At 46.7% G+C, this 12,644-nt stretch overlaps 1 protein-coding gene across 1 annotated transcript; it reads left to right on the forward strand.

The window, feature by feature from the left end:
• The first annotated feature begins 5,732 nt into the window (after positions 1-5,732).
• On the forward strand, positions 5,733-12,575 carry PLA2G1B (phospholipase A2 group IB). The gene is made up of 4 exons (XM_005891478.3): positions 5,733-5,875; positions 8,259-8,418; positions 9,503-9,630; positions 12,355-12,575. The coding sequence occupies exons 1-4, from the start codon at positions 5,842-5,844 to the stop codon at positions 12,468-12,470; spliced, it is 438 nt and encodes a 145-aa protein (XP_005891540.1). The 5' UTR covers positions 5,733-5,841; the 3' UTR covers positions 12,471-12,575.
• The last annotated feature ends 69 nt before the right edge of the window (positions 12,576-12,644 follow it).

Here is a 12,644-nt window from a genome sequence, read left to right on the forward strand (position 1 = left end):
ATTGGAAAAGACTCTGATGCTGGGAGGGATTGGGGGCAGGAGGAGAAGGGGACGACAGAGGATGAGATGGCTGGATGGCATCACTGACTCGATGGACATGAGTCTGAGTGAACTCCGGGAGTTGGTGATGGACAGGGAGGCCTGGCGTGCTGCGATTCATGGGGTTGCAAAGAGTCGGACACGACTGAGAGACTGATCTGATCTGATCTGATTAATAGAATCAGCAAATTCATAGAGACAGAAAGTAGATTAGAGGCTGGGAAGGAGGGAGTGGAGAGTTAGTTATTGCCTAGTGGTTACAGAGTTTCTGTTTGGGATAATGAAAACATTTAAGAAATGGATTGTGCATAACATTGTCAATATAATTAATGCCACTGAATTGTACAGTGAAAAATGATAAATTGGGAAGGGGCTGTAAAACACAGTAAATTTTGTTATGTATTTTTTTCCACTTTAAAAAAAAAAAGAAGCTTGGCATCGAACCCCTTACTCTCATGTGCTCAGTCGTGTCTGGCTCTTTGCAGCCCCATGGACTATAACCTGCCTGGCTTCTCTGTCCAAAGAATTTTCTAGGCAAGAACATTGGATCGGGTTGCCATTTCGTACTCCAATGGATCTCTTAAGTCTCCTACATTGACAAGCAGATTTTTTACGACTAGCACCACCTTTGCCCTGCTTTGCCTTAAACTCAAAGAGAATCCTAAGAGGGTGAGGCAGGAAAACCAGCTCAGGTGGGTGTGGGTAATCCTCCAAAGTTAGATGTGGTGGTTCTAACACCTGGCTCCTCCCTTTCCCAGCTGAGGGTCCTCAACCTCTCTGAGCCTCAATTTTCTCATCTATTAATGGGAATGATATAAAAGGTCACATGGTAAGATTCTGTTTATGTGAAATAGCCAGAAGAGGTAAATCCATAAGAAATAGAAAACAGATTGACTGGGGCTGGAGGGAGAGGGGCAAAGGGGAATAAACTCAATGGTTAAGGGATTTCCTGTGGGGTGATGAAAATGTCATTAAAGGCGGTGGTGGCATGACATTGTGGGTCTGATAAAAGCCACTGGATTGGTTACTTTGAAATGGTTATTTTCTAATGTGTAAAGGAATTTCACCTCAACAAATTTAAAAACAGAATGGCAGCAGTAACTAGGGTGGTGGTTAATTAAACAGGGAGGGCAGACAGAGGATTCAACACCAGGCAAGGCACAAAGTAAGTGTTTAGTGAATAGTAGCTGCTATGAATCCCAAGGTTCCTCCAGGTGATTGGGGCTCAGCATTGGCTGCCCCCTCCTGGGTGGTCCCTACTGGCTCCCACACTCATTCAACAAATATTCCCTTAGCATCGACTGTGCGCGCATCACTGTTAAGAACTGAAAGGGTGACCAATCTGTCCTGCTTTGCCAGGGACTTTTCTGGTTTGAATACAGGAAACTCTGTGTCCCAAGAACCCTTCAGTCCTTGAAGGGGGAAAAAAAAAATCAGAACAATTAGTCATCTGAAAGGCAGTGATTTCAGTTGGGTGTGTATGCTGCTGTCACTTCAGTCGTGTCCGACTCTGTGCGACCCCATAGATGGCAGCCCACCAGGCTCCCCCATCCCTGGGATTCTCCAGGCAAGAACACTGGAGTGGGTTGCCATTTCCTTCTCCAATGCAGGAAAGTGAAAAGTGAAAGTGAAGTCGCTCAGTCATGTCCGACTGCAGCCTACCAGGCTCCTCCATCCATGGGATTTTCCAGGCAAGAGTACTAGAGTGGGGTGCCATTGCCTTCTCCGAGTTGGGTGTGTAGGGGGGGGTCAAGTTCTGCTAAAATCTGCAAGAAGGGTAAGAATTAACTAGGCAAGGCTCACATGGGAGGAGCATACCAGCAGGAGAGACCAGCAGTTGCAAAAGCCTTGAAATGGGAGAAAGCACAAGGACTTCAATCAGACAGCTGAGAGAAGGCTTCCTGTGGCTGGAGAAGAGGGTATTCCACCCTACTCTGGGCTGAGAGGTAGGTAGGGGCAGAGGAAATTGGGCCTCTAGGCTGATTTTGTTTCTTATATAAGAGCCATGGGAAGGCGTGAAGGGTTTTAGGCAGTGGGGTGAGAGACTGATGACGTGATGTAATTGGGTTTGGGTTTGAACATGTCATCAGCCCACACCATAGGGAAAAGATTTGAGGAACGCCATTGTGGAGGGAGCACAGGGTCACTGAGGAGGGTGCTGCAACCATCTGGGCAAGGGATGCTGGGGCAGGTACCAGGTATTGGAGGTCGGTGTGGCTTGAGAGCTGGACTTGCAAGGGACTGGACAGGAAAGAGAGTGAGTATGGGGAGAGTTCCCGGGTTTCTGAAGGTCAGCTTCCTCGGTGGGTGTGCTCAGTTTGAGAAATATTTTCAGCTGAGCCCAGATGTACTGGAAACAGACAGAGTGATGAGAGAGGGGGAAGGGAAACAGCCCCTTAAGGTGACCCCAGCCAAGTTAAACCCAGTCCAGTGTTACCTAAGGCTTTCTGGGAACTTCCCAACAGCCCGCATTCGGGGCTCAGTGCCAGATTAAGAGGCAAGAACATGCAGGTTCAAATCCTATTTCCATCACTTTCCAGCTGTGTTGACTTTGAGCCAGAACTTAAGTTCTCTGAACCTGTTTAATCATCTATAAAAATAAGATGACAACAAAAATAATAACTATGTCAGAAGATGGTTGTTAGGATGAAAAACAACGTAACACTCTTTGCCCAGGGCTGAACAGACAGAAGCACTCAGTAAATGGTAGGTGCGCTTAAGCATTTCCTAGAAGCAGGAGCCGTGTCCTCCAGGGGCTGGCCAGGTGTGACCTTGCTAGAGTGTGGGTATGTCATCACCTGAAGGAGTCAAGAAGCTATACTTAGCCATTCTTTCCACTGGACAGTGTGTTTTTCCCAGGCTGGGAGAAGCTGTGCTGTACACACCTGTGCAAGGGCAACAGCAGGTCACGGTGCAGATCCCAAGGGCCTGGTGGGCTATCAGTGACCTCCCAGGTCCATCCCGCTGCCACCTCTGTGTCCCCTGCAGAGGTCTGGATTGTCACATTTATCTCGTCTCTTTCCAGGGGGAGAGGGTTCCAGCAGCAGTCTGACCCCTCTCCCACCAGCTGCTTTGCTTAAGCCCTGGCACAAATTGCACGTGGGAGTTTGTCCAGCCTGCCCTTGTGGAAGACTTCCAGCTGGCTGGGGTCGCGGGGAGAGAAGCAGGCAGGACTAAACCTCCTTCTGGCCTCCAGGGGCCTTTGACATTCCCACCTGCTACTACAATTCCCTGTTGTGAGGTGACATTGCGTTATCATCAGTGCCAGATCCAACTCGCATCCTGCTGTGTGACATTGGGCAGTGACTTAACCTCTCTGAGCCTCCGTCACCTCTGTAAAGTGGAGTTCGTCCTTGGACCTGCCTCAGAGGGCTGTGCCAGGTTCTTAGCATGCAACTTGGACTGTTAGCGGTCAGTAAATGGTAGTTAATACTATTAGCCTTAGAGGATTTTTATAGCATCAGCTACTCCTCCTCCTTCAGATCACCCCCAAACAGGAGCAGTGCCTATTCTCTGCTCTGTTCTCAGCCCCAAAGAACCCAACACAAGAGGGACTTAGCATTTTGTTGGCCACGACTCCCCTTTTCCTGGGCAGCCTTCACTCATTCTGAAGAGGCAGAACCACTTTGCAGGTTGAAGTTGGGTCCTGAGTTAACCCTGTTCTTCTTCCAGGAGCTCTCACAGGTCTCCTCCCTACACCTGTGGGCCGGCCCCGGGACAGGTGCTGTTACACCCTGAGGGGCACTATGCAGTAGAACCTTCTGTGATGATGGAAATGTTCTAAGTTCGTTCTGTTCAAAACCACAGCCTCTGGCCATTTGTAGAACCTTCTATGACGATGGAAACGTTTTAAGTTCGTGCTGTTCAAAACCACAGCGCCTGGCCATTTGTAGCTATCGAACACTTGCAATGTGGCTGGTGGGACTGAAAAGCCAATTTTCAATATTATTTGCTACCTAAATAGCTACTTGTGGCTAATGGTTACCATAGCTATTGGCTACGGTACACTGGTATGCACACTGGCTAATGGACTGATGGAGAATATCTACAGGCAAGTAGGAAGAGATGGGTGATGAAAACCCTGGATCAAATAGGGGCAGAGTCAGGCCCAGGCAAATAAATCCATTCCCCTTTCTGGGCCTGTTTCCCCATCTGCTTACTAAATGCTGTTTCAGTGTTACTGCATTAGCTGAAGGACCTTTTTCTGGGGCTCTTGGACTTGGAATGAAACCAGGAAGCTCTTCCAGACGGATTTCTTCTTTCTTGCCCCCAGTACCTGTTCAAGGGCAAAGTACAGAGCTGGAATCCTGGGGTGCATGCGTGAGCAGAGGTCACAAGAGTCAGAATTATCAATTCTGCTCTGATTCATGTGACATAACCTAACATAACCTTGCCAAGGGCAAATGGAGGTGTCTCAGTGGGAAGAGACAGGTGTGGGTTCAAGTCTTGGCATGGCCATTCCCAGCTTCATCCCAGGCTGAACCTCATCTGGAAGTTCTCATCTGGAAAGCGTTCTCATCCAGAAAGTGCCCAAGATCCATTCCAAGACAAGAGACGATCAAACCCAGCACGGCCGTGGGATGAAAATGACACTTCACCTCTGTGACCTTCCTCCCCCAAACCCATAGCCAACCCCCAGTCTTACCATGAGAAAACATGAGACAAATTCCAAGAGAGGGGCATCTTATGATACACCTGACTAGTATTCCTCAAAATGCCCAGGTCCAGGGGGCTTCCCTGGCAGTCCAGTGGTAAAGACTCAGCACTGCCAATGAAGAGCACATGGGTTTGACCCCTGGTAGGAGCCGCCAGGCTCCTCAGTCCATGGGATTCTCCAGGCAAGAATACTGGAGTGGGATGCAATTTCCTCCTCCAGGAGATCTTCCCAACCCAGGGACTGAACCCATGTCTCCTGCGTCTCCTGCATTGCAGCTGGATTCTTTACCACTAGCACCACCTAGGAAGTCCAAAATAATAATGTCATGTCTTACGAAGTGAATTTCACCTTAAAAAATGTTATATAGACCTTTGATATGACAGTTGTAAAATTCTTTTTATTCTACAAGTCAGATGCAAGCCTTTGTAATTCCCAAGTCCAGGGTTTTCTTACAAATCCACGGTGGGGGACTGGGAGAGGGAGTGGTATTGCTGGAGTGGGAAAAAAAATTCAAGCTGTGCCTTAGAATCAGATGTCCTAAGTTGGAGCCCCTGCTTAGGGGGCTAGCTGTGTGATCTGGGGCAAGTTGCTTCACCTCTCTGAGCCTGTTTCCTCACCAGCAAAGTGCATGATTGATGGGAACCTTTCAATGAGACCCACAGCCCAGACTCAGGCTCATGAGAGGACCTGGAGGCAATAGTCACTTCCTTCCCATCCCCCTTCTCCCAGTTGTTCAACGGGGTTGACAGCCACCCCTCCCCCCCCCACACACACACACGCACACACACACAGTGTTGAAGCTGGACTGAGTAAAAAGGAGTGGGTAAAAGAAAAAAAAAGAAGAGAAAAAGAAACACACACACACAAAAGGGGTGGGTATGAGGGTCAAAATTCCAAGGTGCGCAACTCCACAAATAATCCCTTTCATTCCAAAGGGTGGATGACAAATACGCACACTACTTCCAAGGACCCCCGGCTGGCAGGGCTTGCTTGTTGCTCAGGATTATTTCTGCAACAGACTCAAGGCCAACTCAGAGTCAGCAGGGAGCAAAGCAAACACGACGGTCTTATCTCAGGGCAGCAGGGCAGCTATAAGGAGGGAGGCCATAGTGACATTAGTTTTTGCTCACCAACCTGACAACAGGATGAGACTCCTGGTGTTGGCTGCTCTGCTCACAGGTAGGCAAGTGCCCTCAGCCCCACCCCTTCCTGCCCTGGGATCTCTCTGGTCAGCAATGGGGGCCAGAGGTCACAGGGATGGCCAGACCTAGGGTCTTTTTCAGGGCTCACCGTGGGGCTTAAGAGCTCCCATATTGGGGTCCCCTCAAATCCCCCTCGATGGGCTTTCCAAGTGGCACTAGCAGTAAAAAACCCAGCTGCCAATGCAGGAGACCTAAGACACGAGGGTTCGGTCCCCGGGTTGGGAAGATCCCCTGGAGGAGGGCATGGCAATCCACTCCAGTATTCTTGCCTGGAGAATCCCCATGGACAGAGGAGTGTGGCAGGCAACAGTCCACGGGGCCACAAAGAGCCAGACACGACTGAAGTGACTTAACACACACACACACCAACAAATTCCCCACATCTGGCATCTTCTCCACCTTTAGGTCTGAACTCAGATGACCCATCTCAGAAAGGCTTACCCTCCTTGTCCAAGCTAAGAGCACCTCTTCTCTCTCTCCTTGGAGTGGGCCGCTATTTCCTTCTCCGGGGGAATCTTCATAACCCAGAGATGGAACCTGCATCTCCTGGTGGCAGGTGGATTCTTTACCACTGAGCCATGGCCTTGGTACAAGGGCTTCTCAGTGCCTGTCTTGGCCTGCAGCATGTCTCTTGTTGATTCATTTCATTTTTTATCCCACACCCACACCTAAGCACGGACTCCTTGAGAGCGGTGATAGTGCTGTTTGCACCATTTAATGAATGGATTAATAGAATCAGAATTAACTAGAATTCAAATCACACCTCATTCAGCCATTATTCATTCATTCAACATAGATGGTATCAGAGTCTCTAAGGTATCAGGCTCAGGGTTGAGACTGAGGACTCAGCCATGCTCTGGCTGGGGGTATGCTCATGCACTCGAGCAGTACCTCCGTTCAGGTCTGGCCTCTGCAAAGAGCAGAACTGGTGGGATCAGAGAGAAAGAAAGAGGAGGGAAGCAGGAGAGGGGTCCGGAGAGGGGCCAAGGCAGTCAGGCCACTCCTGTCTGAGCACAGCTCCACCACTCCTCTGGGGTCTGCTCCTGGATGTAGCCGCTGTCAGCTGCCACCGTGGAGGCTGCTCTTGAGAGAAAGTGACCAGCTGCCACCCTTCCTGAGTCCTGGAGCCTAAGCACTTGGAGCGACTCCAGTGTCCACAGCATATCAAGGACAGGAAGGGCCAGGCATGGGGCAAAGAGACGACACTAGGGGCTGAAATCACTTAGCACCATCTTTACAGCACCAAATCTCACAGGTAGGGCTCTGCATCGGAAGTAAAGAGGTCCTAGGAACTTACACTGGCAGTCCAGTGGCTAAGACTCTGTGCTCCCAATTCGGGGCCTGGGTTCGATCTCTGGTCAGGAAACTAGATCCCACATGTTGCTGCTTAAAATCCTGCATGCCATGGGCCTCCTCACCATTCTTCACATTCCTGGCCCCCTTCAACCTCGTCATCCCCCAACCCAACCCCCCATTTAGATTCCCTTACTGTGCTTCAATTTTGACACCTTCTAACACAATGTCCGATTCCCATATTTATTACCTTTATTGCTTACTGTTTTTTCCTGCACTAGATCATAAGCTCAAAGAGGTTACAGATTTTTCATTTGTTCACTGATGTGTCTCCAGGGCAGTGACTATCATATAACAGGTGCTCAGTAAATATTTACTGAATAAATAATGGAAATAGCTTTAAATTATCATATATTTGCACAAAAACTAGTACACAAATGTTCACAGCAGCACTATCCATAACAGCCAACAAGCAGAAACAACCCAAATGTCCGTCAAATGAGGAACAACTAAAAAAATGTGATCTGTCCATACAATGGAATATTAATCAGCCATAAAAAGGACTGAAAAGCTGATACCTGTGATAACAAGGATAAAACTCAAATCTTATGTGAAGTGAAAAAAGCCAGTCACAAAAGGCCATATATTGTATGATTCCATTTACACAAAGTGTTCAGAATAGGCAGTTCCATAGAAACAGAAAACAAATTAGTGGTTGCCAGAAGGGAGGGGAGAAAGGGGAGTGATTGTTGATGGGCAGAGGGCATCATTTTGGGGTGATGAAAATGTTGTGGAATTAGTATTGATGGTTGCACAATTCTGTGAATATACTAAAAACCACTGAATTGTGTGCTTTGGTTAAAATGGTGAGTTTCATGTTTTGTGAGTTGTTTAGAAAATGCCTACTCGCTTTACCAGGTTCCTGTACCCAGCTCTTTTCAGAGGAGGCAGCTGATGGGGGGTCAGGGGGACAGCATGGGGCCTGAGAGGGCAAGCAGGTAGTAAGGTCCCTGGGGCGCCGGCAGCCAACCAGGACATATTTGAACTCTGGCTATGTCCTCCTGCAGTGGGCGCTGGCCAGGCCGGCCTCAACTCGAGGGCGTTATGGCAGTTCAACGGCATGATTAAGTGCAAGATCCCCAGCAGTGAACCATTGCTGGATTTCAACAACTATGGCTGCTATTGTGGCCTGGGTGGATCAGGGACCCCTGTGGATGATCTGGACAGGTGAGTTGCCCTGCCGGGAAAGTATCCCTGAGATGGAGGGAGGGCAGAAGACAAAGGTCAAACAAGACACAAAAAAAAGGGGGGGAAAAAGATTTGCCTATTTGCTAAAGTAACACATGTTCACCTCTTAATTGAGGGGAGCGAGGGGAAAGCTGAAGGTTGGCAGGGGAGGGTGTGTGTGTGTGTGTGTGTGTGTGTGAGCTGAAGGTTGGCAGGGAGGGTGTGTGTGTGTGTGTGTGTGTGAGCTGAAGGTTGGCGGGGGAGGGTGTGTGTGTGAGCTGAAGGTTGGAGGGGGAGGGTGTGTGTGTGTGTGTGTGAGCTGAAGGTTGGCAGGGGAGGGTGTGTGTGTGTGTGAGCTGAAGGTTGGAGGGGAGGTGTGTGTGTGTGTGTGAGCTGAAGGTTGGCAGGGTGTGTGTGTGTGTGAGCTGAAGGTTGGCGGGGGAGGGTGTGTGTGTGTGTGTGTGAGCTGAAGGTTGGTGGGGAGGGTGTGTGTGAGCTGAAGGTTGGCGGGGGAGGGTGTGTGTGTATGAGCTGAGGGTTGGCAGGGGAGGTGTGTGTGTGTGTGTGTGAGCTGAAGGTTGGCGGGGGAGGGTGTGTGTGTGAGCTGAAGGTTGGAGGGGGAGGGTGTGTGTGTGTGTGTGTGTGAGCTGAAGGTTGGCAGGGGAGGGTGTGTGTGTGAGCTGAAGGTTGGCGGGGGAGGGAGGGAGGGTGTGTGTGTGGGTGGGTGTGTGGGTGTGTGTGTGTGTGGGTGTGTGTGTGGGTGTGTGTGTGGGTGTGTGTGAATGCTGCCCTCTAGTGGCAGGACTTTACAGCACAAACGATCACTGCAAAGATTCAATCTTCCAGCTGGAGTGAAACCATCACTGCCTCTTGTGCTGTATAGGCTTGTGCTGTATTCCTGCAACCATTTAAAAATCATCTTCAATAAACATGAGGAAAAGACTTACTGTTTTCAAGCCACAGGACCAGTACCTCTCAGAGCAGGTCATCTAAAACAGCCCCACCTGTTCCAAGGGAGCAAGTTCAGGCTGACGTGCTGCCCTACCCATGCTCCTGCCTCAGCTCTGTTCCTCCCCTTCTCCAGGTGCTGCCAGACACACGACAACTGCTACAAACAAGCCAAGAAACTGGACAGCTGTAAAGTCCTCGTGGACAATCCCTACACCAACAACTACTCCTACTCATGTTCTAACAATGAGATCACCTGCAGCAGTAGGTTTACCCTCTTGTTGGCTCTTGTTAGCGGGCATGGAGGGAAATAATAGTAATGATAGCCATCACTGACTGATCATTTTCTTGGTGCCAGGCAGTATCTCCTTTAATCCTTGAAACAACTGTATGGAATAGGTACTGTTATTATCCCCATTTTACAGATGAGGAAACTGAGGCTCAGAAGCCTGGACAAATTGTCCAAGGGCACACAGTCCCATAAATGGTAGTGTTTGGTTTTTGAACATAGGTCTATATCACTCCAAAACCTCTGCTTTTAACTGCCAGGCCATACTGCTTTGTTTATTTCATAAAAAGAGCTTAGAACTCCCACATATCAGGCTTTCATTACATGCCAGGTACTAGGCAAGGTGTGCATATGTGATAGGTCTTATTAAACCCATTTTACAGGTTAGGAAGCTGAGGCCCCAAAGTAGTCACTTGCTCCAAATCACAACCTATGAGTGGTAGGGCCAGCATTTGAACTCGGTTGCTTCTGATTTTAAAGGCTCGGGTCTTAACCACTAAGTTATGCAGCGTTCATGATGAAACATGTCCCTCCATGAAGACAGTTCTGGAGAGCAAGACAATTCAGAGAGGTGTAGGGTTCTGTCTTGTGAGACCAGCATTCTAAATTTTCATTGCCCTTAATTTTGCAATCACAGATACATCCCAATTTTTGAAAATTGTACTAACAACACTGGAATCACCATAGTCCAACTCCCAAAATGCCAAGAAAAGACTGACCTGGCATCCCATCACCCTAAGAAATAAAGTTTCATGACTCTATTCCTTTTAACCAGGGATCCAACCCCTGCAGAGGAACCGCAGAGTTTGCTGGACCACCAGGGAGTTCCTCCAACCTGTTCCTTTAAATCATATACACATTTTCTCCATCTCTCCAGCATTTTCTCTTTTCTCTCTGCTTTATTTTCTCCACTGAATTTCCTAATAGCTGACATATTAATATTATTCCTTCATTTGCTGTCTCTCCAATAGAAAGGATTCACAAGATCAGAGGTTGTCTGTTCTCTTTATGGCTGTGTCCCCAGAGTCTAGATCAGAGCTTGGAATCATAGGTGCTCTCGATGTAAATGTTTGATGAATGCAGTCTAGATACAATCTTGCATTCTGTGTTTTTCTCACTTATCACTTTATGACCATGTTTCCATGGTCTCACAGTCTTCCTTATTACTTCTTTCAAAGCTGCATAAAATAGCTTCATTTGCTTACAGAGTCCCTGGTAACAGAGATTTCAGTTGTGCTCTACTTCAGAAAGCCAGATATACAGAAAATCATATTTTTGCCCTGAAACTTGATCAGTAAGAATTTCTTTCTATGGATTCTGGACTCCTTTACTAATCTGCTGAAAGCTATAGACACTCTCCCCAGGGAAACACACACACCACGCATACATGTTTGCAAATAATTTATTTTTAATGCAACTGTCTTCTTCCCCTACAAGCTAGTCAAGAAGCCTTCAGCATAAGACACTGATTCAAATTATAAACAATAACTTGCTAGACACACACTACTATGTATCAGTTCAGTTCAGTTGCTCAGTCGTGTCCGACTCGTTGCGACGCCATGAATATAAAATAGATAAATAACAAGGACCTATATACCACAGGGAACCATATTCAATATCTTGTAATAACCTATAATGGAAACTAGTCTGAAAAAGAAAATATAAATGTATAACTGAATCACTTTTGCTGCACACCTGAAACTCAGACAACACTGTAAATCGACTCAACTTCAATAAAACAAAATTAAAAGAAAAAAAACTCGCTAAATAATTCTCATTATGCACACTTTATAATCTAACTAAGCACTAATTTATGCTTAATGAGTGGTTGAGGAAAACATTCATGATTTTTAAAGGAAAGGAGTAGAGAAACAAAACCTTAATAAGATTATTGAAGGTAAGCAGATATACATAATTAAATTATGGATAATAAAGCTGAAATGCATTTTATCTGCGTTGCTTCTTTTGGTTACAAATGTAAATGAGGTCAAAATAATATAATATCAAATTCTCCAGTAATGTATGTCATAGAAAGCAGAAGGCATCTATAATCCTAATACCCTAGAAAACCAGTTATATATATTGCAGTTCAGATTTTTTCAGCATATACTATACACTTTTTACTGTTAATAAAATATCTTGGAAACATTTCCACATATAGACACAATTATTTTCAACATCTCTATAATACTCTATTGTAAGGATATTCTGTAATCTTAAGAATATGTGCTTTAAAGTAGAGAAATTGGCTTACAAAACTTCACTAAGTTGAAATGTAAAATATTTTGCTGCCTTGAGTATGTGTTTTAGTATTTCCCATACGATTTGCAGTTGCTTATCTATGTTATCAGTGCTCTGTGGTTATATGGGTTTTAAGAGCAGTGAGTTCATTTATAAGTGTGAAACAGAGAATATCCCAAAAGCAGCTATCGTACCTTAGGATCACCAGATAAAACAGGCTGCCCAGTTAAAACTCGATTATCAGATGGACAAGAAATGATTTTTTTTTAAAGTCTGTGTCCCAGATAGTGCATTTATTGTTGATCTGAAATTCCAGTATTTTTATTTGCTTTATCTGTCAACCCTAAATTTGCACCAGTGGAATTGCCAGCAAATCATTTCATTTCATTCTTCCTGCCCCTGGATCGTACAAAGCATGAACAGCCTTGACTCAGTCCTCTGTTCTTGCTCTATTCCAGGCGAAAACAATGCCTGTGAGGCCTTCATCTGCAACTGTGACCGCAATGCCGCCATCTGCTTTTCAAAGGTGCCATACAACAAGGAGCACAAGAACCTGGACAAGAAGAACTGCTAGATCTGAGTATCTTCCTGGGAAATTAGGATTCCCTTTGGGCCCCATGGCTTTGACCTTATACCATGTCCTCCAATAAAGCACCCATTGAAAGGCCTCCTGCTTGGAGATTGTTTTATTCTCTGCCTACTGAACATGACTAAATTTCTTCCTGGTTCTTTGGGAGCATCATTCGTT

This window comes from Bos mutus, chromosome 17 (assembly GCF_027580195.1).
Source record: "Bos mutus isolate GX-2022 chromosome 17, NWIPB_WYAK_1.1, whole genome shotgun sequence".
Lineage (NCBI taxonomy): Eukaryota > Metazoa > Chordata > Mammalia > Artiodactyla > Bovidae > Bos > Bos mutus.